The 26,326-nt window shown below is 40.7% G+C and overlaps 1 protein-coding gene across 11 annotated transcripts in view; it reads left to right on the top strand.

Annotated features, from left to right (window-relative positions):
- Nucleotides 1-26,326, top strand: part of Ube2e2 (ubiquitin-conjugating enzyme E2E 2) — a 320,722-nt gene that overhangs the window by 261,218 nt on the left and 33,178 nt on the right. For 10 of the 11 annotated variants that reach the window (XM_017315958.2, XM_017315960.2, XM_006518012.3 and 7 more), the window contains one exon: nt 2,636-2,768. The exons of the other annotated variant lie outside the window; for it this stretch is intronic. In XM_017315958.2, coding sequence (XP_017171447.1) covers nt 2,636-2,768 — 133 coding nt within the window. The remainder of the gene's footprint in view (nt 1-2,635; nt 2,769-26,326) is intronic. 11 annotated transcript variants of the gene reach the window in all.

Here is a 26,326-nt window from a genome sequence, read left to right as displayed (position 1 = left end):
ATCTGCCTTGAGATAATGTAACTATAACTTATAATCTACTCTCCTTAAGCTCCTCCTCCTGATAAACTTCTCTGCTCACCATGGGTTTAATTATAGCTCAGAATGTAAGTGTGTATCTGATTCATCTGAAGAGTGTGCTCTTTTGGCAGCAAGAGGCTGCTGCTAAGGAAAGACTCATGTCATCCGGCCAGGTTTCAGGTGTCTGTGCCTCACTCCCAGCAGTTGGGAGGATGTGCAGAACGTTGTCTGGTCCCTCATTGGCTCATTGCTTTGCAGTGTACTTGATTCCCTCTGCGATGCACGGTGTTAACTGTGATCTCACTTACGATATTTTAGAGAAAGAGTTGCTCAAGAGAGGTCCTAGGGGTTAAGAATTTCCCAGCTCCTACAGCAGCTCACAACCATCAATAACTCCGCTTCCAGGGGATCCAGCACCTGCACCAGGCATGCATGTGCTACATTTGCATTCATGCCAAACACACACCTAAAATAAAAATAAACCTAAAAACAAAAGAAAGGGTAAAAAAGAGAGAGACCAAATAACTGGAAATAAAATTGAATGGGGCTTTATATTCATTGCTACATCAGTGTGACTCGGCCCCCCAGTCCAACTTAACCCTTGTTCTCACATAGTGAATTGAAGTCCATCTTTCCAGTCCAATGGCTTTTAAAAATATATTCATTTATTTATGGTGTGGAAAATTGAATGTTCTACCAATGAGCTAAGCCCTAGGGCCTGGGTCGGTTTAGTGTTTTGGTTTGGTTTTGAGAATTTCATACATGATTATTATGTTTCCATCATTTTCATCTCCTCTACCTCTTCCAATTTCTTCTACGACCCCTTCCTCAAATTTATTACCACTTTATTGGGGTGAGTGCCTGTGTGTATATACATACATATATACATATATATGTGTTTATATATATATATATATGTGTGTGCGTGTGTGTGTGTGTGTGCGCGCGCGCGCGCGCGCGCGTGTGTGTGTGTGTGTGTGTGTGTGTGTGTGTGTGTGTGTGTATGAGAGAGAGTAACCTGCTAAATTGTAATGTTGCCATCTGTATATGTGTTTAGGGCTGACCACTTGGGATTGAATAATCTATCAAGAAACTTGTCCCTGGAGAATACTTATTCCCACTCTCAACAATCATTAATGGGCTATGTCTCTTCATCAATGAATAGTGCCTTTGAGATTACCTCATCCATATTTGTATGCCAACTGGTGTTATCATGGTATAGCTCTTGTTTAGTCAACCATATTTTTTTTCATATTTAATGGGTAAGGCTTCCCTGTCTCATGTAGTAGACCCTACTGACAACAGGCACCCTGGGCTTCTCTCTTACAGTCTTTCTATCCCCCTTTCTATGATGTTTCCTGAGCCTTAAGTGTTGTGGTTGTGTTATGGGTGTATCAGAAGATATAAGTGCCACTATTGTACCCTTGGGGGCATCTTGCCAATGCTGATTATTATTATAGTTCATAAACTTTACAGCTGGGAAGGATACTTTTTAACATGCGGTAGGATCACAGAACTTGCTCATTTCACATAGAACTCTATTGCCCTTTTAATATACTTTTTCCAATTCTTATTGTTATTACATTTGTGCTTATTTTGTGTGCATGGATGTGTGTTTATATACATGTTCTCATGTACATATGAAGGTCAGAGGACACCTTGAAGGAATGGGTTCTCTCCAGTATATACTTCCTGGGGGATCAAACTCATGTCATTGGGTTTGGCAGCAGACGTCTTTACCAACTGAGCCATCTCACCAGCCCACATACTTTTTCTTTATGTAAAAATTTGATACATATAAAAGAACGTACTTGGCATTATATAATTAGATTATCAAATATTGCTCCTAAGCCTACCACACACAATAAGAAGTAGGATGTAAATGAGAATGGTCCCCCATAGGCTCATGTGTTTTGATACTTGGTCTTCAATTGGTGGAACTATTTGGAAAGGATTATTGGGAGGTTTGACCTGTGGGAGGAACTATGTGAAAGGAGTCAGGGTTTGAGGTTTCAAAGTCCTCATTTCCAAGTCCACTACATGAGCTCTCTCTGCCTCTTAATTGGGAGCAAATGTGAGTAAACTCTGAGGTAATTCTCCTGCATCACGTCAGCTGTAATACTCCCTACCATGATTGTCCTGGACTCTAGCTTCTAGGTTGTGATTGGCTGGGTCTCCTGAATGGTGGCTGTTTCCTGGTGGCTGTCAAGAACCAATCTGTGCTCTCAGTGCTTAGTGGAGGGTTTAGGCCGGCTGTTCTGCATTAGCCTTTCTCACTTGGAAATTCTCTGTCAGTACTCTCAGGGTTCTGTCACCCTTTTCAGGTCTTCACATATAATTTCATATTTTTACAAAGCTACTGTCCTGGGAAACTTGCTTCATAGTGTTTGGATTGTGAGCAGTACAACAGGACCTTCGACTCTGCTGGATTACATAATGCCAGCATGTTTTGTTTATAGAATAATGATGTTGACAGGAACAATATGATAAATAAAATTTATGTATTAACTTTATTATGTTTTATGAAATGGCTCAATTTGTCATTATCACAAATATTTTTTTAATTCCAAACTTTATGTAATTTTAAAGCACATCTCATTTGTGTGTCTTATTTCAGTGCTGGACCCAAAGGAGACAACATTTATGAATGGAGGTCAACTATATTGGGACCCCCAGGATCTGTCTATGAAGGAGGGGTATTCTTTCTTGACATTACCTTTTCACCAGATTATCCGTTTAAACCCCCTAAGGTCAGTATGATGTATTCATCCATTTTTAACAATCTATGTTGTCATATGTACATACTAAACATATATATAGGGTTGCATATATGCTCTGTTGGCATAGGCAGCTTCCCTGAACCCATTGTGCTTAAAAGGAAACAGAACATGAGAAATTATACATTGTTCCTCTACCTTAACTTTACACGGGATTCATTGCTCTTTTTCACTATCTCTTTTCTACGTTAATATGATCAATATTATGGAATAGTATTATAGAAAATACCATATTCCAGCCATGTAAGTGTAAAATAGGAAAGTGGAATTACTCCAGGGTCAGGCTGCAGAGCCAGACTATGGGGAAAGGAGACTTCACAGAGAGGGTGACCACACCTGCATGGTGCTGTGCTGCCATCACAGCAGCCACGAAACTCTGGTGATATTTTGATAATTTTGATAATTCATTTATAACTATTTTGAGGGCTAGGAGCATAAGTTGTTGGTGAGATCCTGGGTTTAATCCCTAATGCCAAAATCTGTGTGTATAGATATATTTTTTTTTTTCTAAAAATGGCCCATTACTGAAATGTAAATTTTTTCTTATCTAACACAAGTCAAGAATACAGTGTAGTCGAAGCATAGGACTTTTCTCCTACTAAGATAAGGTTATGTACTTTAGGATATCTTCTGATTCATCTCTGCTGCCCACTGTATACAGGCAGAGGAAAGACCCTGGGCTCAGTGGTTGTGTCTGTTACTCACCAGGGCAGTCTCTGTACATCTGACACACGCATGGCTAGGCTGTAGGCCAGCCTTCACACTTTCCATGCTCCTCCCACCTCACTTTTCTTGCTTGTCTTTCTTCTTTCCTTTTTACTGATGCCCGGAGAGCATTTTGATGCAAAAATAAATAAATAAATAAATAAATAACTCCGGCAACATGTCTTCACTGTGCAGAGAATTGTCAGTCGGGGTGTCCAGATCTGAACTGAGGAAGTCAACCCCGAACCTTTGTTCCTTGCCACAATCCACAATCCACTTATGCAAGCCTATAGGACTGCTGGCCCTGAGGTCACCTAGACTAAGGTTTCCAGAACAAAGCCATAGAGAAACTAGTGCCTACTGTCCTCCTGAGTAGACAGGAACTGTTTATCCTTCCACTTGACTTTGGAATGGCTTGTAAGCCACCTGCAGGGTCATGTGGCCCTTTCTCTTGCAGCCTCTGCAAGTTGGGGTGCAGAGTGAAAGAGAAAGAAGATGTAGCCATGCATCTGTCTCTCAGGAGGAGCCTGGGGTGACCTAGTGGAGTAGGTATCTCAGGTGTGCACCCACGACCTGAATGTCAGTGGGTTTTAGATCTGGTAAAGCTGAAAGTGAGAAGTACTACATTGGGTAAAAGAATTTCGTTTGAAGAGGACTTGAGACCATGGAAGGATATTCAAAAATTGTAAGATGGAGGATGCTAAAAAGATGACTCAGAAGCTAAGAGACTGCTCTTCCAAAAGACCCAGGCTCAATTTCCAGTACCCACATGGAACTAACAATTGTCTACAACTCCAGTTCCTGAGCATACAGCATGTTCTTTTGTGCTCCATGGTACTGCCTGCATGTGGTGCACAGACATGCATCCAGGCAAAATACCCACATGCATACAATAAAAATAAAACTATAGAGATGGAGTTTGCCATGTCTAAGTATGGGAATGGGATGGGTAGTCCACCTGATCAATCAAGATAGAAAGGCGAGACCTCCTTTATATTCATATAAATAGAATTCATGGGCTACAAAGCTGGGCTTCTTTAATGAGACATTTTACAAGTGTTAATAATTGAGCTTGTCACTGTAGGAATGTCTGTTGATCTTTGGAATGGTGGAGGTGGCAGGTCACAAGCATTCTTCATTAGATTACTTGATTTTCTGCTGAAGGAATGTGTCCTAGCCTTACTGGAATGCTCTCTTTAGATGTGGGAACTCAGATTCAACTTGGCACGGTTTCCCAGAAGTACAGCAGCCATCTTCACACCATATTCTCTGTGCCATTTTGGAGGATTCACTAGTGCTAACAGAGCATGAAAGGAATGTGCTGTCTGTCCTCAGTGTGGACCAGGTCAGACACTAACCTGGATGGCCAAAAGGGACAGAAGTAGAAAGTGTAGCTGTGAGCTTCAGGGATATAGGTGTCTATTATTCTTCATGGGAAAAAACCTCACTCACTTTTAAACAGTCCACTTTTGACTGATCCACTTCCACAACACTGGCTTCTCTTTGTCCAAAGAGTCCAAAGAAAGCTGAATTACAACCCCCATCTGCCCCCTGGCCTGATTTGGTCTGGACAACCTGTAAGGGAAAAATCAGCTTTGGCAGGTGAAATCACAATTTAAACGTTCATTTTCCAGAATCATACAGGAAATTTGAGAAAGCAAAGGTGTCCATCTCTAAGTTACCAGTTTCAGAGCTGCTGTCAAAGGCAGGTACCTTTCTTCTTCTTTTTTTTTTTTTATTGATTTTATTTTTTTAACATATATAAGAAATAAATGTAATAAACCAAATACATGGGCAAAAAATACAAGAATCATATGATCATCTCAATGGAAGCAAAAAGAAGAAAAAGAAAGAAAAAAAGAAAGGAAGGAAGGAAGGAAGAGAGAGAGAGAGAGAGAGAGAGAGAGAGAGAGAGAGAGAGAGAGAAAGAAAAAGAAAGAAAGAAAGAGAGAAAGAAAGAAAGAAAAAAAGAAAGAAGAAGAAAGAAAGATTCAATATGCATTCTTAATAAAAGCCCTAGAACAAGTAGGACTGCAGGAAACATACCAACATAATAAAGATTATGTATGACAAACTTATGGCCAATATCATCCTAAATGGATAAAACCATTAATAAGCCCCGTTAAAATCAGGAATGGGATAGGACTGCCCACTGTCCCTATTGCTCATCCATAATGTGATTGAAGCATTAGCTGGAGAAATAAGGCAAAAGAAGGGATGCAAATGGGAAATTATTAAGTCAAATTATTTTCAAGTGAAGATTATATTATCTTATAACCAATGTTCCCAAAATTTGACTAGAAAAAATTGTAGAAATTATCAATAATTTCAGCAAAGTATTATGATACATAATTAACTTACAAAATTTATCAGTCTTAATACATTCAAGTAACAAGCATGCTGAGAAAGACATCATGGGCACAGTCCTCCTCTCAGTTTCTCAAATCAAATATAATATTTAAAATATACATAACAAAAGAGGTTTTTAAAAAAGCACTCTACAATGAAAACTTTAAAAGTGTGAAGAAAGAAATTAAGAAACATACTCAACAGTGGAAAAAAGACAGCATTTTCAACAACCAGTGCTGGCTCAACTGGCAGTAATCACGTAGGAGAATGGGAATTGATCCATTCTTATCTCCTTAAACAAAGCTCAAGTCAAAGTGGATCAAGGAACGCCACATAAAACCAGAGACACTGAAACTTATAGAGGAGAAAGTGGAGAAAAGCCTCGAAGATATGGGTACAGGGAAATTCCTGAATAGAACAGCAATGGCTTGTGCTGTAAGATCAAAAATCGACAAATGGGACCTCATAAAATTGCAAAGCTTCTGTAAGGCAAAAGACACTGTCAATAAGACAAAAAGGCCACCAACAGACTGGGAAAGGATCTTTACCAATCCTAAATCAGATAGGAGACTAAAATCCAATATATATAAAGAACTCAAGAAGTTGGACTCCAGAAGATCAAATAACCCCATTAAAATATGGGGCACAGAGCTAAACAAAGACTTCTCAACTGAGGAATACCGAATGGCTGAGAAGCACCTGAAAAAATGTTCAACATCCTGTTTGTTTGTTTGTTTGTTTGTTTGTTTGTTTGTTTGTTTGTTTTGAGACAGGGTTTCTCTGTATATCCCTGGCTGTCCTGAAACTCACTCTGTAGACCAGGCTGGCCTCGAACTCAGAAATCCGCTTGCCTCTGCCTCCCAAGTGCTAGGATTAAAGGCGTGTGCCACCACCACCTGGCGCAACATCCTTAATCATCAGGGAAATGCAAATCAAAACAACCCAGAGATTCCACCTCACACCAGTCAGAATGGCTAAGATCAAAAATTCAGGTGACAGCACATGCTGGCGAGGATGTGGAGAAAGAGGAACACTCCTCCATTGCTGGTGGGATTGCAAGCTTGTACAACCACTCTGGAAATCAGTCTGGCGGTTCCTCAGAAAATTGGACATAGTACTAACTGAGGACCCAGCAATCCTGGGCATATACCCAGAAGATGTTCCAACTTGTAATAAGGATACATGCTCCACTATGTTCATAGAAGCCTTATTTATAATAGTCAGAAGCTGGAAGGAACCCAGATGTCCCTCAACAGAGGTATGGATACAGAAAATGTGGTACATTTACACAATGGAGTACTACTCAGCTATTAAAAGCAATCAATTTATGAAATTCTTAGGCAAATGGATGGATCTGTAGGATATTATCCTAAGTGAGGTAACCCAATCACAAAAGAACATACATGATATGCACTCACTGATAAGTGGATATTAACCCAGAAATTTAGACTACCCAAGATACAATTTGCAAAACACATGAAACTCAAGAAGAAGGAAGACAAGTGTGGATACTTCGTTCCTTCTTAGAATGGGGAACAAAATACCCATGGAAGGAGTTACAAAGTTTGGAGCTGAGACGGAAGGGAGGACCATCCAGAGACTTCCCCACCCGGGGATCCATCCCATAAACAGCCACCAAAACCAAACCCTATGTGAATGCCAGCAAGATTTTGCTGACAGGACCCTGATATAGCTATCTCTTGTTAGGCTATGCCAGTACCTGGCAAATACACAGTCATCTATTGGATGGAACACAGGGCCCCCAGTGAAGGAACTAGAGAAAGTACCCAAAGCGCTAAAGGGGTCTACAATCCTATAGGAGGAACAACAATATGAACTAACCAGTAACCCCCAGAAGTTGTGTCTCTAGTTGCATATGTAGCAGAGGATGGCCTAGTAGGCCATGAAAGGGAGGAGAGGCCCTTGGTCTTGTGAAGATTATATTCCCCAGTACAAGGGAATGCCAGGGCCAGAAAGCAAGAGTGGGCGGGTTGGGAGCAGGGCGGGGGGAAGGTATAGGGGACTTTGGGATAGCATTTGATATGTAAATGAAGAAAATACCTAATAAAAAATAAAATAAAATAGTTACAAAAAAGAAAGAAACATACTCAAATTTGAAGACCTTCCAAGCATATATAGCTTGTTAGAACTAACATTGTGAAAATTTTAAAGAGAGTTCTTATTACAAAAGGTACCAAGCACATCTTGAACTTTTGAATTAACTTGGAATGTAACTTATTTTGAAGGTAGCAAGCAACTGCAGTGATTTTCTTTTCAGGTCTAATCTAGATACTTAAAATTGGTATATGATGTAAAAAGAAAAGATGTTAATTATGTTACTACAACAAAAGAAATTGTGTGTGTGTGTGTGTGTGTGTGTGTGTGTGTGTGTGTGTGTGTGTGTGTGTGTGTTCTTGTTTGTTTTTACCTTACGGGACAGGTAAAGGCTCCCTATGAAAAAGGAAGGTGATCAGTTATAAAAAGATATTGTGACACTCAGCATTTAGAAGCCTGACAGGTCTCTAACTAAAGCTCAGAAAGGCACTGTATCACCATGCCCTGCCTAGGTGACTGTCATGCACATAATATTACTGCCCTTACCACTGCTATGCAAAGAAAAAGAATGCATGTGCTTCCTGTAATATTCACAAAGAACTGTGTAAAGCTAGCTGCCTACTCCTGAACCCCAGCCTTGCATCAAGGACACACTTGTTATAAAGTAGCATATGTTCTTTCACATTTGATCAGGATCCAGTCTCTTCTATTTACTGACCTGTCTACTTGGCATGTCTATGTGAATGTCAATAGTCATCGCAAATTAGTACATCTTAAGAAATACTATTGATCAGATACCTTCACCCCATTCCAAAAGACAAAATCTCCTAGTCTTTCCCTTCTAAGGAATGGCCACACCACTTCCCTAAGCTCACAGCTATCCCTGATCTGTCAGGCAGACTGTTCTGACTAAATCCTGGCTCAGTCCTCAAAGCTAGTAATGAATCTTAATAGTTTCCATTTCCTCTCCCGAGTGACCTCTCCCTAGTGACAATGTGCCTCAAAGACCATCTATTCCCCTCCCCCAGATTTCAGTGGCACCCTCTTATCTGGTCTCTGCCTCTGCAAAGTTTGCCACTATGCAGCTCTACCTTGTGGTGGGAGTCTCTGTGTATCTATGCTTTGTTAAAACCCTTTAGTGGCTTCTAGCTTGTTGAATGAAAATGAGAATCTCTGGCTCATAGTCACTCTTCTCACCATCTGCAATAACCCCGCAACCCTGCTTCTTTCACGGGCCCTGTGACAAATTTAAGTGTCCCTAGGTTCTGAAATTTTGCTCCCATGACCTTTGGGACTGGCTTTGGCTCTGGCATGTCTTGGTCATGCACTCTGTACTTCTTTGTCTGTTGTATTTTACTTCCTTCAGTTCTCACCAAAACTCCCTAAGAACAGGATTCCTATGAGACAGAGCAGTGTCTGGTAGCTCAGACCTTTGTTGGATTCATTTAACTCATACAACTCTTAAATAAAGAGAATGTGGATTGTTTCCCACTTGTAGGTAAAAAACCAATGCCCTTTGTGGATAAGTGGCATGCAGGAAATGGAATACAACCCCATTCTAAACTGGGTTTTCCATTCCCAATATAAATTCCTTAAATCCTTGGAGAAGGACCACTTAAGTTCTACATTCTGGTTCAGCTGAGAACATCAGACTGTTTGGAAGTGACAAGGCAAGAGCTGATTCAGGGAAGAAAAGCTTTTTAAAAGAGTTTAAGTAGCTCTTGAATTTTGCCAACAGTCCCTTTTTTCAGAAGCATGGGGAGACAGATGCTAAAGAGAGGGGTCAGTGGTTAAGAGGACTTGCTGGTCTGCTAGCCTGATCTACATATCCAGTCCTGGGACAGCCTGGTCTACATAGACTATCCAAAAAGAGAAAGGGAGGATATAGAGGAATGATGCTTTTCCTCAAATATGTTTCTATTTTCAGAGACTGAGGCATTAAATGTATGTTGAATGCTAAGTACTGATTTCTGAATTACTTTCCAGCCCTAAGCTAAAAGGAAAACCATTTCCTATTTTACAGGCTATCTTTGTATTTGATTAATGTTAGAACTGCCTTTCATTCTCAGTATCATATTCGGCCAGGGCACTGCTTTCATTCAGTAGGTCAATAGGACTTGCTTTTGATCTGTGTTTCTCTCTAGGATTTGGGACAGGATATTGTTTGGCTTTGTTATATGCTTTTTTAAAATAAATCCTAAGAAGTATGCTGTCATTTAAGGTGTGAAATGTCTAAGTAGATGTGATGAATAAGGTATATCCGTATGTACCTCTCATCTCAGCACTCAGAGAGAAGAGTCAGGAGGATCAGGAGTTTGGTGCCAGCTGGGCTATCTGTAGTGAGAACCTATCTTTGAAAAGAAGTACTACTGTCTTCATGCTTCTAAAACTGCACACATAGTAACTGTGTTTATAATATACCTTCCTCCAAAAAGACCAACACTCCAGGATTTGATATCATCTGTTCAAGGAATACCAGCTTTATTATTATAAATCAAATTAAATATGCCTATATAATAAGAGAGCATTAGCCACTTGGCTAAGTTAAGAATTGAATTAGTATATCTTGGAAGGACCATGTGTGTTTCTACCTTTTTAGACTGTGTTGCAGTTTGTAGTTTGGGAACATATAGTCTCCTATAAGATGCTTGTTGCACAAACCAGTGTTATCTATTCAGTCGGCTTCCACTCAACCCCTCTGAGCCCTGAAAGCTAGCATTGATGGTTATTACTACCAACATGACTAGGCTAAGCTCTGCAAAGGACACTTGCACAGGGAAATTCTGTGAGCAGATGACAGGGGACATTCAGGTAACTATTTACGTTGATTTTTTTCAGTGTTCTATACACAAAAGCTAGTAAGTGCCATGCTCATTAGTCTCAGGATACAGTTGTTTTATGAATGTCCCTGGGTGACAGAAGAAAAAGACAGTAAGGTAACCCCAAAAGATCTTATAAAGAGAAAGTCCTTCACTAGAATTAAATTGAAGCAGCTTCAAATTTCTCGAACCTTGAGAGAAAGGCCCAGAGGAAGGGTCAACATCAAGACTTGGGACAAACCCGTGTGTTAATGGGCTGTAACCTTAAGGTGAAAGCATCTTTACTCTTCACTTAAGAACAGCAAGAGCAATTTTATGAGGTCCCATTTGTCGATTCTCGATCTTACAGCACAAGCCATTGCTGTTCTATTCAGGAATTTTTCCCCTGTGCCCATATCTTCAAGGCTTTTCCCTACTTTCTCCTCTATAAGTTTCAGTGTCTCTGATTTTATGTGGAGTTCCTTAATCCACTTAGATTTGACCTTAGTATAAGGAGATAGGAATGGATTAATTCGCATTCTTCTACATGATAACTACCAGTTGTGCCAGCACCATTTGTTGAAAATGCTGTCTTTTTTCCACTGGATGGTTTTAGCTCCCTTGTCAAAGATCAAGTGACCATAGGTGTGTGGGTTCATTTCTGGGTCTTCAATTCTATTCCATTGGTCTACTTGTCTGTCACTATACCAGAACCATGCAGATTTTATCACAATTGCTCTGTAGTAAAGCTTTAGGTCAGGCATGGTGATTCCACCAGAGGTTCTTTTATCTTTGAGAAGAGTTTTTGGTATCCTAGATTTTTTGTTATTCCAGATGAATTTGCAGATTGCTCTTTCTAATTCATTGAAGAATTGAGTTGGAAATTTGATGGGGATTACATTGAATCTGTATATTGCTTTTGGCAAGATAGCCATTTTTACTATATTGATCCTGCCAATCCATGAGCATGGGAGATCTTTCCATCTTCTGAGATCTTCTTTGATTTCTTTCTTCAGAGGCTTGAAGTTCTTATCATACAGATCTTTCACTTCCTTAGTTAGAGTCACACCAAGGTATTCTATATTATTTGTCACTTTTGAGAAGGGCCTCATAAAATTGCAAAGCTTCTTCAAGGCAAAAGACATCGTCAATAAGACAAAAAGGCCACCACCAGATTGGGAAAGGATCTTTACCTATCCTAAATCAGATAGGGGACTAATATCCAATATATATAAAGAACTCAAGAAGGTGGACTCTAGAAAATCAAATAACCCCATTAAAAATGGGGCTCAGAGGTAAACAAAGAATTCTCACCTGAGGAATACCGAATGGCAGAGAAGCACCTGAAAAAAATGTTCAACATCCTTAATCATCAGGGAAATGCAAATCAAAACAACCCTAAGATTCCACCTCACACCAGTCAGAATGGCTAAGATCAGAAATTCAGGTGACAGCAGATGCTGGCAAGGATGTGGAGAAAGAGGAACACTCCTCCATTGTTGGTGGGATTGCAAGCTTGTACTACTCTGGAAATCAGTCTGGCGGTTCCTCAGAAAATTGGACATAGTACTACTGGAGGATCTCGAAATACCTCTTCTGGGCATATATCCAGAAGATGTTCCAACTGATAAGAAGGACACATGCTCCACTATGTTCATAGCAGCCTTATTTATAATAGCCAGAAGCTGGAAAGAACCCAGATGCCCCTCAACGGAGGAATGGGTACAAAAAATATGGTACATTTACACAATGGAGTACTACTCAGCTATTAAAAAGAATGAATTTATGAAATTCCTAGGCCTGGAGGGCATCATCCTGAGTAAGGTAACCCAATCACAAAAGAACTCGCTCAATATGTACTCACTGATAAGTGGATATTAGCCCAGAAACTTAGAATACCCAAGATATAAGATACAATTTGCTAAACGCATGAAACTCAAGAAGAACGAAGACCAAAGTGTGGACACTTTGCCCCTTCTTAGAAATGGGAACAAAACACCCGTGGAAAGAGTTACAGAGACAAAGTTTGGAGCTGAGGCAAAAGGATGGACCATCTAGAGACTGCCATATCTGGGGATCCATCCCATAATCAGCTTCCAAATGCTGACACCATCGCATACACTAGCAAGATTTTGCTGAAAGGACCCAGATATGACTGTCTCTTGTGAGACTATGTCAGGCCTGGGAAACACAGAAGTGGATGCTCACAGTCAGCTATTGGATGGATCACAGGTCCCCCAATGGAGGAGCTAGAGAAAGTACCCAAGGAGCTAAAGGGATCTGCAACCCTATAGGTGGAACAACAATATGAACTAACCAATACCCCCAGGAGCTTATGTCTCTAGCTGCATATGAATCAGAAGATGGCCTAGTAGGCCATCAGTGGAAAGAGAGGCCCATTGGTTGTGCAAACTTTATATGCCTCAGTACAGGGGAATGCCAGGGCCAAGAAGTGGGAGTGGGTGGGTGGGCGAGTGGGTAGGGAAGCATGTGGGGGACTTTTGGGATAGCATTGGAAATGTAAATGAAATAAATACCCAATTTAAAAAAAAACTCAATAAAATGAAAAGAGAAGATAGTCCATGTTTAAAAAAAAAAAAAGAGCAGCAAGAGCTTTTAAGGAAAATCATAACACCCCCTGTTTCACAGAGTGTGACATTTACTTGATCTGTTGTGTTGTAGTGTTAGTATTGCTCATGACTGGAGACTGGGCATGTTGAGTTCATTTCTGAGACTACTTTTCAATCCCAGTGCCTTGATTAGTCCTATCTCAGATTTGGAACCAGGTCTCTTTATATGGTGGCGCCCTTTAGAGTCTGGCTCAAGCAAGTGTGAGGGGACAGGAAGAAGCAGTGTTGGTTATAAACTAGCCATGTGCAGATATTACATGACTCATAGGAAGTAAGAGTCAACAGTCAAGAGGAAATGATGGTGAGTGGATCTAGGGCTTTGGTAGAAGAGCTATTCTAACATTGGACACATCTTTATTATAGACTCCATATGTTAGCAGAGATCTGCCCAGATTTCTTGTGTTGTTTGCTTTTTAAAATACATTTTAAAGGCTAACTTATAAAGCAGACATTACTCTCCAAAACATTTACTCTGTAAATGAGTGAGGTGCAGCCCAGGAACATGGAGGCAAGGAGCACATGTAGGAGTTGCCATGCCAAGGCTGGAAAAGCAGCAAGGCTGTGAGAGTCAAAATGGGCAGTAGTGTTCAAATTCTTTCTTATCTTTATTTTTACAAATGCTTTATTTTCACAAATGCTTATCAGCCATCCTGATGCTGAGTATAGAGAAATAGGCAAGAGGAAGTCTCTTCAAGGGTAGAGTTAACAACCAGGATGCCACAAAATAGGCCTCTTTCAACTTGGCACTAAAGACTTGAGCATGATAGCTATGTGCTGGGGGACAGTGTCACTGGGATGCAGCATGCATAGCCACTTCCTTGGTTCCTGCCCACAACGTGTCTCTTTGCCTCCTTAAGACAGAGAGAAATATCCTCAGAACTTGCCAAATCTCCCCTGAACGATCAGTACCATGCCTGGCTGACACACTGTGTTCTCAACAGCAGTCCTGTCTACTAGCAACTGACTGGAAACATTTATGAGGACTCTGGTTTCTGATCTCAGTGATAAGATGGGATTTCCTTTGGGGAACTCACTGGGCACCTGCTTGGACTTGTTCTGAGTGCCCAGCTATTAGCTTGTTGGGTCTGAAGTTCAGGTTAGAGCTCAAGATGCATGCATGAGAGTCAGTAGTGATTTGGGGTTCTTAGACTCAAGAATCTTACCCAAACTGAATTTTTTTGTACCTCTAAATCTTTAGAATGTGTTTCCCAAAAGAAAACACTTGGTTACTGGAAAAACTAAGAAAATAACATTTTCTATTTTTCATGTTCTCAGCACTTGGAGATTAGAAAGATATTTTTCATATGAAGTGTTGCTGGCAGGCTTATATAACATTACTTAAAATATCTTAGAAAACTGAATTACTTACTGTAATAAATTATGAAAGTCAGAACAACTAGATCAGGCCAATGCCTTCTACAAAGAATTAAGAGTTCAATACAGATTTACCTTTTCATGTTGGTATTTTCCAAACTATATATCTATATGTGTACAATGTTTTCCACATACCTCCCCATGAATTTACCTTTACCTCTCTCCCTGTGCTGTGTGAAAAGCTGCAGAACTCAGAGGAAAGCTGCTCAGAACAGTGTGTTCATTACCAGCTATTTCCATTTCCATTCTTTTTCTTACTTTCTTTCCTCCATGAACATTTCCTGTTTTAGTTATTTACTTTGAAAACCAGAATATTACATTCATTTTGTTTTGTTTGTTGTTGTTTTATTTTTTATTTTTTTACACTCCAGATTTTATTCCCCCTCCCCGTGTACCCCCCAACTGCTCCACATTCCATACCTTCTCCCCACCCCCTGTTTCCATGAGGATGTCCCCACTCCCAACCCCCCACTCTACCTGACTTCTAAACTCCCTGGGGCCTCCAGTCTCTTGAGGGTTAGGTGCATCATCTCTGATTGAACACAGACCCAGCAATCCTCCACTGTATATGTGTTGGTGGCCCCATATCAGCTGGTGTATGCTACCTGTTTGGTGGTCCAGTATTTGAGAGATCTCAGGGGTCCAGATTAATTGAGACTGCTGGTCCTCCTACAGGGTTGCCCTCCTCCTCAGCTTCTTCCAGCTTTCACCTAATTCAACCACAGGAGTCAGCAGCTTCTGTCCACTGGTCAGGTCCAAATATCTGCATCTGACTCTTTCAGCTGCTTGCTGGGTCTTTCGGAGGGCTATCATGATAGGCCCCTGTTTGTAAGCACACCATAGCATCAGTAATAGTGTCAGGCCTTGTAACCTCCCCTTAAGCTGGATCCCACTTTGGGCCTGTTGCTGGGCCTTCTTTTCCTCAGGCTCCTCAACACTTCCATCCCTGTAGTTCTTTCAGACAAAAACAATTATGGGTCAGAGTTTTGACTGTGGGATGGCAACCCCATGCCTCACTAGATGTCCTGTCTTCCTGCTGGAGGTGGGCTCTATAAGTTACCTCTCCCTACTGTTAGGCATTTCATCTAAGAGTCTCTTACCTTCCAGGTCTCTGATGCATTCAGGAGGGTCCTCACAACGTCCTACCTCCTAAGGTTGCCTGTTTACATTCTTTCTGCTGACCCTCTGGGATTTTTAAGATAGATTTTAAAATATAAAGTATGTACTGATGTTAAACAGCACGAGGACCATATAGAGCTATTAACACTTCTTGCCCTGTTCTGTTTTCCATATTTTCTTACCTGAGTGTTTAGAAGGCTGTCCCACACATGTGGATCAGTGTCACGTTTGCAATAACATAAAACTTAGGTGACATAATTTTTTCCAATTTAGTAGATATTGGTTTTAGTTATTTGTAGTTTGAATTATGTAGCCCAAGCTAGTCTTAAACTTACTGTGTTGCTGAGGATGGCGTTGAACTCCTTATCCTCTTGTCCCCATCTCTGGAGTCCCCATTGCCAGTCTATGGAGATCTGTAGAGCTATGGTCCAGCCAGAGTGGCCAAGGAGTTGTGCTTTCCAAAGGGAAAAGGAGAGTCAGATTGAGACAGCCACTGTGGCTCTGGAGTAGCAAGACACTATACAGCTGGCTCCAGAGCTTCAGGAGAGAACTCTCTTTCCCAAAAAGTGTTACAGCTCTTATATGACAGCCACTTTCAGACAATCTTTGATGAAGTAATTCTTGTACTTTTATTCCTTGTGGACAGACAGGCTCTTATATAAATTTGGGGGTTGGTTGGGATCTAAAAGCAGGTGCTTTCTATTGGCTTGGTCTGAGATGTTAGGGATGCCTCATCTGCATTTGGAGGGGCTTTGGAGCACCTCCCATATGTGGCTGATTGTTCTGGTCCTCTCCATGTGATACCGTGGTCACAAGAAAGAGACCTGGTCAGGAGTAGATGAAATGCCTAACATCCTCAGGTCTGAGAGTTTCAGGGTTTCTGAACCCACTCAATCTTACCAAGTTTCCATGCACACTCCACTGCTCCATACACCATCACACCCAGCTTGGACTCAGTATTTTCATAACAGAAATCAACAGTTCATATCACATAACCATCATAGTCATGAACACACAGTAGTTGTGACTGCTGTACAAGAACTAAGTCTGGCAGGGGGTGGACTAGATGGGTAGAAACGGCTCGGCAGGAGGTGATTCGAGTAGGCAGTGAAAAGGATCCCAATGCACTCCAGTCACATGTGACTATCACAGATAAATGTAAACATGAAGAAGGGCCAGGTCACCATCTGTTAGGCCCCTTTGTCTCCTACAAGAGGGACATCGAGAGTTCCTGCCCACAGGGCCCTGTGTGCTCTTTCCACCTGCCTCACCCTGCTGTTCTGTCTGATCTCTAGAGACTTATAAGTTACCAAAACATGTCCCATCCGGGTTCATCCTCAGCCTCATGTTCAGGGTTCTTTCCTTTTGTGTTTCCTGATGACTCTACACAAATAAATGAGCAATTACCTTTCCTTTCTACCCTCCCTCAACTCAGTGAGAACAAAAACCTGTCTGTCTTGCAGATAGTAGGCTTGATAGAATGAATTAGTATTCCTCTTCTTCATCATTTCTGAACTTTTCTGAAATCTGTTTATCTCTGCTGCTTTTTGTACTATATAATGTTGAAATAGTCAGTCAAATGGTCTCTCACTTCTCATCCTGTCTTTTCTCATCTTATCTCCACTCTGCTCTTTTTCCCAGAGAATTAGATACACATGGAAGACATGAGCTTTTTTTCTTCAAAGAAGCTCTTGAGCCATTTAAAAGACTGAGCAGAAAGTAAAATATTTTACTTTAGAACATCAGGTAGCAATACAATCCATCTTTAGATGCTTAAAATTCAGTGTTGCCAGGACTGACATCAATCTTATTGCCTGTCTCAACAAGAAATTAATCTACCTTAAAGAAGTTTGAGGGCTTTTTACTTCCATCTTACTAGAAATTTGATGTTCTTGGTTTCTTTAAAATATCTAGGCAATATTTTATGCATACCATCATATACACAAACTATAAACAAATAATTAGCATCTCCCAGTATAGGCTTAGATCCTCAATACATAGGCAAAACTTTGCAAAGCAAGATAAGAATCAAGGAACAAAGTATTTTCTTCTATGGATATCCCCTGCACTATAATCATGCTTATTTTTCTATACCATTTTTATAACTTCAGGGTTTAAAGTCACATCATGAAAGCTCAATGCACATGTTAATTTTCCAAACTTAGGGTAAGTGTGTACACTTAGTCTTTGCCTCCACCTCTCTGTGTTACATAGCTGATACTTTGCTTTATGTGAACAGAAAGTTACCTGGGGGAGGGAGCCTCAGTAGCATAGGAAGATACTGTGCCGCATTCATATAATGAAGAGGATATTATCATAAAATAAAGATGTAGAAGAATTTGCAAAACACATGGACCTCACAAGTAGGACATTCAAATAAAGGCACCATGAGATTATTAAAAGTTAGGAACAGGGCCAGGCGTGGTGGCGCACGCCTTTAATCCCAGTACTCGGGAGGCAGACGCAGGCAGATTTCTGAGTTCGAGGCCAGCCTGGTCTACAAAGTGTGTTCCAGGACAGCCAGGGCTATACAGAGAAACCCTGCCTCGAAAAACCAAAAAAAAAAAAAAAAAAAAAAAAAGTTAGGAACAGGAAAAATTAATGGATAGACACAAAAAGCAGAATGACAGCTGCCTCTTTGGTTGTGACAGGGAAGAGCCACAAGGAAGAAGAGTGCTCCTAAGGGACTGCTCTGGACCTCATTCTAGGCAGGGTTTGCTTGGCGGTGTTGTCTCCATAAGCCTCCTGTTCAACTGACATCCATCCTTACAGCAACTGTTCATCCAGCTTCATGGTTTCCATATCCAGCCCATCGTTTTCATGAGCTGACCTTTTGTGCCTCCTCCTATTGGAAAAAATGTTCCGCTATCCAGGTGTGGCACTCTTCTGTGCCTGCCCACTTCACTTTAATTGCCAGGGTAAGGTTTCTGGAGGGCAGAAGCCCAGTCCAGCTGTAATATCTGAACCTTTGGGATGGCAAAGATGAAGAAAATCTCACAGCTCAGATGGTTCCACCTTTCTGTGGAACACCTTTAGACTTCAGAGAGTGCCCATCAGCAAGAAGGCTATCACCAGACACGCTCAATCTCCTGGCTCCCGGAACCAAGGCAAGGCAAACTCACTTTCTTTATAAATTGTTCAATCTCAAGACTTTTGTTATCACAGCAGAAAACAGGCTAAATTTGCTGTCAGGCCCACTCCATGTCTCCTAAGCTGGGATGCTGTTCAGACTGGAGAGAGCTCTGCCTGTGTGGATGTGCTCAAGGGAACCTGGCAACAGCCCATTGATTTTTAGATTCTATTGTTTATAGTCTCCTTGGTCACAAATAATACTTACCCATAAAGCTTCAATTTATGATTGCCAAGCCAGTCCATGTGCTTTAACATTAAGCCAGGTGGTAGTTGCTTATATGCCTGCCTGACCATAGCTGCATGTAGGGTATTAGCGAAGGATCTGAGAGGTCCAGAGGTGTCCCACTTTCATGGAAAATCTGCATGAGACCCTGTATGTGATGTGCCATCGGCCATTCAAAGGACTGGGGCTCCATATCATTGAAGTGCTAGTGTTCTGTGTCTGCTTCTTCCGTAGTCACTAGGTTGCTGCTAGGAAGGAATTGGCACCTCGTGCTTCAGTTTGTTATCAGTGCCATGCTTGAACCTGTTGATTATAATGTCATTTTTGAGGTATAAGAAACAATCTGTTTGATAATCCTTTGTAGAGTTTTGTTTAAAACCACACCATTCTTGTTGATGAAAGAAACAGAATCTAATATAATTGAGTAGAATTAAAAATCTTTGCTCTTTGCCATCTGATAACATTTTATCATCATTTGCCAATCTTACTTACCCAACCCAAAAAGATCTTTTTTTTTTTTTTTTTTTTTTTTGAGACAGGGTTTCTCTGTGTAGTCCTGGCTGTCCTGGAACTCACTCTGTAGACCAGGCAGGCCTCCAACTCAGAAATCCACCTGCCTCTGCCTCCCAAGCGCTGGGATTAAAGGCATGCGCCACCATTGCCCAGCTTCCGAAAAGATCTTTTGTCCCCTAAAATTTATTTCTATATCTGCATAAACCTTTGAAGTGATTCTAATCTCAGTGTTTCTAAACATTAAAACATAGTATCTATGTGGGAATAATTGACAAGCCTAACCCTGACCCTCATGGAACTTAGCACCATGGGCACATGTACAGATCACCATCCTGTGCATCAGCACAGTGAGAGCTACAACACCATCCTGTGCATCAGTACAGTGAGCACTAAAACAGACACACAACTCCATTTTCCAGAATCGGCAAAGTCCTGACAGGAAGCTTTAAGGCCAGGACTGAAGCGAGTATGTTCTGTGTCTTTCATATCCCCCCTAGAAGCTCCAATCCAAGTACAGATTCAAGTACGCCAACTGGGAGGAGGTTCAGTAACTACCCCTTTATCTTGTTAACAGATTATTTTGAAATCAGGTTTAAAAACAAAAGAAACAGAATTTATGGCTTTTTTTTCTACTAAACCATTTTCAGGAGCCTTACCTACCTTGACTGTACATGCCTGTATAAGTAGTTACAAATGAATTTATATGTTAGCAGGTTTTTGAAACTTATTAAGGTGATCAATAACTACCCATCTCAGGTTACACAGAATCAAAACTCACTTTCTAGTCATGTCTACAAACGCCATATCCATCCTAAAATGCCTACATTAAATTAATATTTGTATATAAAATTTTTCATTGGTAAATATATTTAGACATCTTAATACCATTTGTTCACCCAATAAGCATAAGCATACACATACACCCTATTAAATGTGTACAGTGGTTGGTACCCTGGATAGTTTAAAGAGATTTATATGCCCTGCTTTCAAATAGCCTTCCATTACATAGGAGGAAAAAAGACAAGCACACAAAAGTTTAAGAGTAAATATAAAATAGATCAGAAAGTGATGAGTACTCTGAGCTGGGATAATCAAGGGAGAGATGTTCACAGAAGACAGAGTATTCAGACATTCACAGGTTATTGAAACAGTAGAACTATAAAGCCCTGGAAAAGACACATGTATTTTACCTCATCTCTTAAACACCAGAATCTCTTGCAGATAGAAAAGTGAGTTACCCTACCTACAGCAGTGTGTCTTGAAAGGTCCATTGAAGTTTAAACAGAAGTCTTGGTATATAGAGATGCTGAGGTGTATCTGACCATGAGAGTTCCTCATGAACTGAGACCCAGAGAGAACAGCACATAGGCACATAGGGAGCTCCGAGTGAGCATCAGGACAACACAAATGAAGAAAAGTCTCTTAGCTGGTCAAAGGCAGGAATCTCAAGAGTTGAAAGATGGTGGAAATAAAGATTAAGTATTGAAATGGCGAACTGAGAATTTCTTGGTCAGCTGGCCAGGACTGAGGCTGAGCAGCTAACCTTAGAGTTTTACAATGGTCTTTTCCCTTGGAAGACCTATTGCTTTTGACGGACACCTCTAAACTTGGCTTAATCAGTAATTGTGAAATTTATGCCCCAAAAGAACCTTTATAATCTTTGAAACATAAGTAGTTTTAAGGGGGGAATAAAAATGTGTGGTGTGTGTGTGTGTATGTGTGTGTGTGTGTGTGTGTGTGTGTGTGTATGTGTGTGTGTGTGTGTGTGTGTGTGTGTGTGTGTTGTTCATGTCTATCATGTAGAATAGGTTTGGGAAAGTGTTACAATATTAATGAGTCTGTTCACTGTATTTTGATTTTTCTTAAATAAAAAGTTGAACATAGGAAGCATTGCCTTCTTGGTGCATACATATTTTGGAACACCAATGTTAAGCAATTCACAGAGACAGTAGAAGCCTTGAAGAAAAACTGTATAGCTAAACACAACAGGTGGTAGAGGGAAGGCCAGAGAAAGGAGATCTAAGTTTTCCATGACTCAGAGCAGCTGTTGTAAAGTATGGAAATGTAGAGGTTTTGCTTCTATCAAGTATAGACATCTCTTCCTGCAATTAGATTAATCCAGATGTGTTAACAACATCTTCACTCAACTATAAAAATAAGAGAAAGATATAAAATTATACTTCATTCAAATTAGTATATGATAAAAATACATCAATAAAACTTTAGAAGATGTAACCAGGATGATAGGGTTTTTTTTGTTGTTGTTGTTGTTTTTTAAGATTTACTTTCATTTGTGAGTACAAGTATTTCCCTGCTTGAGATTTGTGTCCCACATATATGTCTGGTATCTGCAGAGACAAGATGACAGTATCCCAGATTTCCTGGAATTGGAGTTAGAGACATTTGTGAGCCACTGATCAGATGCTGAGAAATGACCTTGGGTCCTCTCAAACTCAGCCAGTATTCTTTGCCACTGAATCATAGCCTCAAATTAATATTTCTTATGCGCACACTATTGCATCTGCTCCAAAGATACTGAAGTCCATTTGCACATTTTTAAAGCTAAAGGCTGTTGAAAGTTGTCTTACCTAAATGCAACCTATGCTGCCTTTCTAGATCCAAAACTAGTAGGCAATTTTCTTCTTTTCCTCAAGAGGCAAAAAATATTGGAGAAAGAGAGAGAGAGAAGAGAGAGAGAACATCAGAGTGTTTGCAGTATTACAATATTTGCTTATAAAATTATTTAAATCATTTTGATGGCTATTCCTGGTTGTCAACTTGACTGCTTCTGAAATAAACTACAATCCAGAAATGCAGGGCACACCTGTGAGAAATTTTCTGCTTGGCTTGAAGTGAATGTATCCACTTTCATTCTGGACCTTAAAGTAGGAAGATGTTTGATCCTGATCTTGAGGTGAGAAGACACACCTTTAATCTGAGCCATGCCTTCTGCTGAAGGTCACTGTAAGAACATGAAAGAAGGAAGTGTTTACTCTTTGACTTCTTGCCCTCTCCTTGTTAGCATATCCATTCCTTCATGGGCATTGGAGCCAACATCTTTAGAATTCCAGCATAAGCAGAAGACCAACTGAGACATCCAGGCTTATAGACTGAGCAACTACTGGATTTTGGGACTTTCTGTTTGCAGTTAATTGTTACATTACCTAAACTTCAGCCTATAAGACATTCCAATAAACCAGCCATTCCAATAAGTGGTGGCGCACACCTTTAATCCCAGCACTTGGGAGGCAGAGGCTGACAGATTTCTGAGTTTGATCAGTGAATCAAGGGAAGCAAAATGCAGTCCATAATGGGGGTCCTTAGTCCATGTTTCCCCAGGTAGAAAACAGTGGATTATGGCACAATTGCTGTGGGTCCCAGTCTCCTGTGCACCAAGGCACCACTGGCATACTGCTGGGAGTTGGGAAGAGGTGTCCCTGGTCCATGCTTCCTCAGGGTGTCCACATGCCAGACAGGAAGGGGGAGGCAGAGCTCGGGAGCGGGGAAGAGAATCTAGTTTGATTCTGAGTGAGTGCCAAGAGACTGGAGGGCCTGGGAGAGAGAGAGCTTCTCTGGGAGACTTAGGCATGGCTCTTTATAAAAGCACCCCTACTTCCCTGCTGCAGTCCTTGATGAAGAGATGGAGATGATACTTGCTTGTCCAAACTGCTTTATTTGATGGCAAATGTAAATGCATACACCTTACTCAGGGTAAACCAGGGATTAACTACCCTTTGAGGGAAGGAATGCCCAGGAAGAGAAGCTCATTGGTTGAACATTCTAGATAGCTCATTAGCATGAAGAATTTCAGGTTTCTATGCTAAGTGACTGGTTGCCATGGTCCTCTCAGTAGAGTGTCATGGTCATATGATCCAGGCTGGTAGAGTTTGACAGGGAGCTGGCCCCACGCCTACCATACTCAGTTCTGAGTTTCACTGGGTTTGGACTCACTCAGGGTGGCATGGTCTACTTGCCCCACACACTTCAACAGTGAGATTCCTTCAAGAGTCAAAGACTTTTCTGGTGTGGATCTTGAGAATACACATGGTGAATTTCTGACTGATGATCACCATGCAGTAAAGGAATAAGGTACTATGTATATTAGAGAAAACATTAAGGAAAGAGGCGCATGCACCCCGAGTTCCTGAGTTGCTCTATCTCAGATGATTTAATAGTAGAAAATATAATTATTTCTGGTCAGAACAAAAATACTCTATCATATGCCTATAAAGTAGTGATATAGATTTCAAATGTGTGTTTGGAAAACAAATCTTCCTCATTTAGTTTTACAATGTTCAAGAAGGTGAGGCCATCTGTCCATGTAGTTGTGAGACTACTAATATGTATAATTTATTAGTGTGATAATGAACATTCTCTTTATTGTTCTAATATATTTATTATTTATTACAATCAAGAGGTTGGCTTCTTTAAAAAAAAAAAAAAAAGCCAGGCATGGTAATGCACACCTTTGATCCCAGCACTTGGGAGGCAGAGGCAAGCAAATTTCTGAGTTCAAGGCCAGCCTCGTCTACACAGAGAAACCCTGTCTCGAAAAAAACAAACAAAAAAAAAGAGGTTGACTTTATTCTTTAATCTACATGTTAGTAAATAATGCTAACAACAACAATAACAAAAGATGGAAAAAAACAAACATTGACCATACCAGCCTCTGCAAAAGTGTACACTCTTCTAATACAGTCAGAGTGAAGTGAAGGACTCTACTGGAAATACAGACCTGTTTGTTGGTCTTACCTCTCAGTTTTCCATTACTGTTTATTTAAAGAAGATACAATGTAGTGATCACCTGTGGGATCTGTCAGCCCTTTATCTTCTAACACAGTGATTCATTTAATGTTAAAGATGCCTATAATCTCTACTAGCTAAAGTATTCATCACAATTTTGGCCTAACCTAAACCAAAACTTAAGTAGCAAAACATAGTTTCCTTTAAGAACTTACTAGAACTGTCAATTGACAGCCTGAAATAATCACCCTTCAAGAAAGGTGCTCTTACTGGGCTGTGGCTACTTGTAATTATGATACTTATGGATTCATTGTAAAAGTAAATATTCTATATTTCCAGTTAATTTGTTCATCAAACAAATACATGCTGGCATTCTCCTCTTCCCTAGAGGCAATAAAAATCAATATGTTATATAAATTGTTTATATAATTTCTTACATAAAGTTATTCTCCTGTGAATAAACATCTTTGCTAGCCTATCTGCAGAAATTCACTTCCGAGGTCCTTGTTCAGCTAATACACACAGCTATGGGTTTTGTAAAGTGAAGCCAATGCCATTTATAAAAGTCCTATACCATGCGACTGTTTGCTTTCAGAGGTAATACTTGGTTTTGCTCTACAGCAGCCAGTTTCCTCCAATACAAAGATGTATGTTATAAATCACAAGAAGGAGGAAAGCAGCCTAGTGTGTATTTAAGATGACTTCAGATTTCCTTAGGGAAAAAGTCTCTTCGGGGTGGCCCACTAGAAAATGGAGTGTGTGTCTTTCTATGCAGTTCTGGGTCATCACAATTTGCCTTATCCCGCTACCTCACACTCTTGTGTTTGTTTGTTTGTTCATTTTTTAAAATTGTTTTCATGTGTGTGAAGGAGATGGGAGCATGCATACAGCCTTAGGGAAATCTCACCTATTTTTTAGGACAATTGCTGGACTCCAGTCAAGGCTCCATGCAAAGATAATAATACGCTTCCCAACTCCCATACTCCACAGCAGAAGTCAGCAGCTCTGAGACCACACCAAGAACTCAGCTGCCACCCCAAAGGCAGGCTTTGGAATTCCTGGAATGTGAATGAAGCAAGATAAGTAAGGTGGAGATAGCAATGAGAGAAATAACTTCAGACAAGATGACAGGATGAGAGGGCAAAAGAGGAGGGAAGAGTCTTCAAAGACAAGTAGGCATGGGCATGTAGATGGAGCCACTGTCACAGCCTAGAGTCTCCTGGGAAGAGTCTGGGTGATGGTAACATGCCTCTAGGGCAGGTTGGCCTGGAACAAGGACAAGAGATTGTCTTTATTGGCTGACATAGGAGGGCCTGATCAATTGTGAGTGGCACCATTCTGTAGTCAGGGGTCCTGAGCACTCAGAGTGGAGAGAATTAGCTGAGAGCAGGCTGCCAAAGGTGTGTGTGCTCCTGACAGGGATGATGCCATGTACTGAGATTCTTCCACTCTTGATTCCTTGCCTGTGGGGCACAAAAAGGTGTATGGGGTGACAGCTGAGTTTGTGGTGTGGTCTCAGAGCTACTGACTTCTGCTGTGAAGTATGGGAGTCAGGAAGCATATTATCTTTGCATGGAGCCTTGACTGGAGTCCAGCACTGTAGGTCTTCAACTCCCTCTTCCTCCCTCATCATCTCAGCCCAGCAGCTGCCCAGAGCTAATCTGGCTATGGCCAAAATCAGATTTGCATTCATTTCTAGAACTTAGATTGTGGGCTGAGTTGTCTGCCTTTTCTCTATTCTGTTTCTCCTCTATTCATTTCTTGGTTTGGTCAGCTGGTAGTATCCAAAAGTTTGCATCATATATGTCATTAACATAATATCATGGTTTAAATGACAGTGGCCCCGTGAGCACATATGTTTCAATACTTGGTCCCCAACTGGCCAAACTG

Source organism: Mus musculus, chromosome 14, assembly GCF_000001635.26.
Source record: "Mus musculus strain C57BL/6J chromosome 14, GRCm38.p6 C57BL/6J".
Taxonomy (NCBI): Eukaryota; Metazoa; Chordata; class Mammalia; order Rodentia; family Muridae; genus Mus; species Mus musculus.
This window is presented reverse-complemented; position numbering and strand designations above follow the sequence as displayed.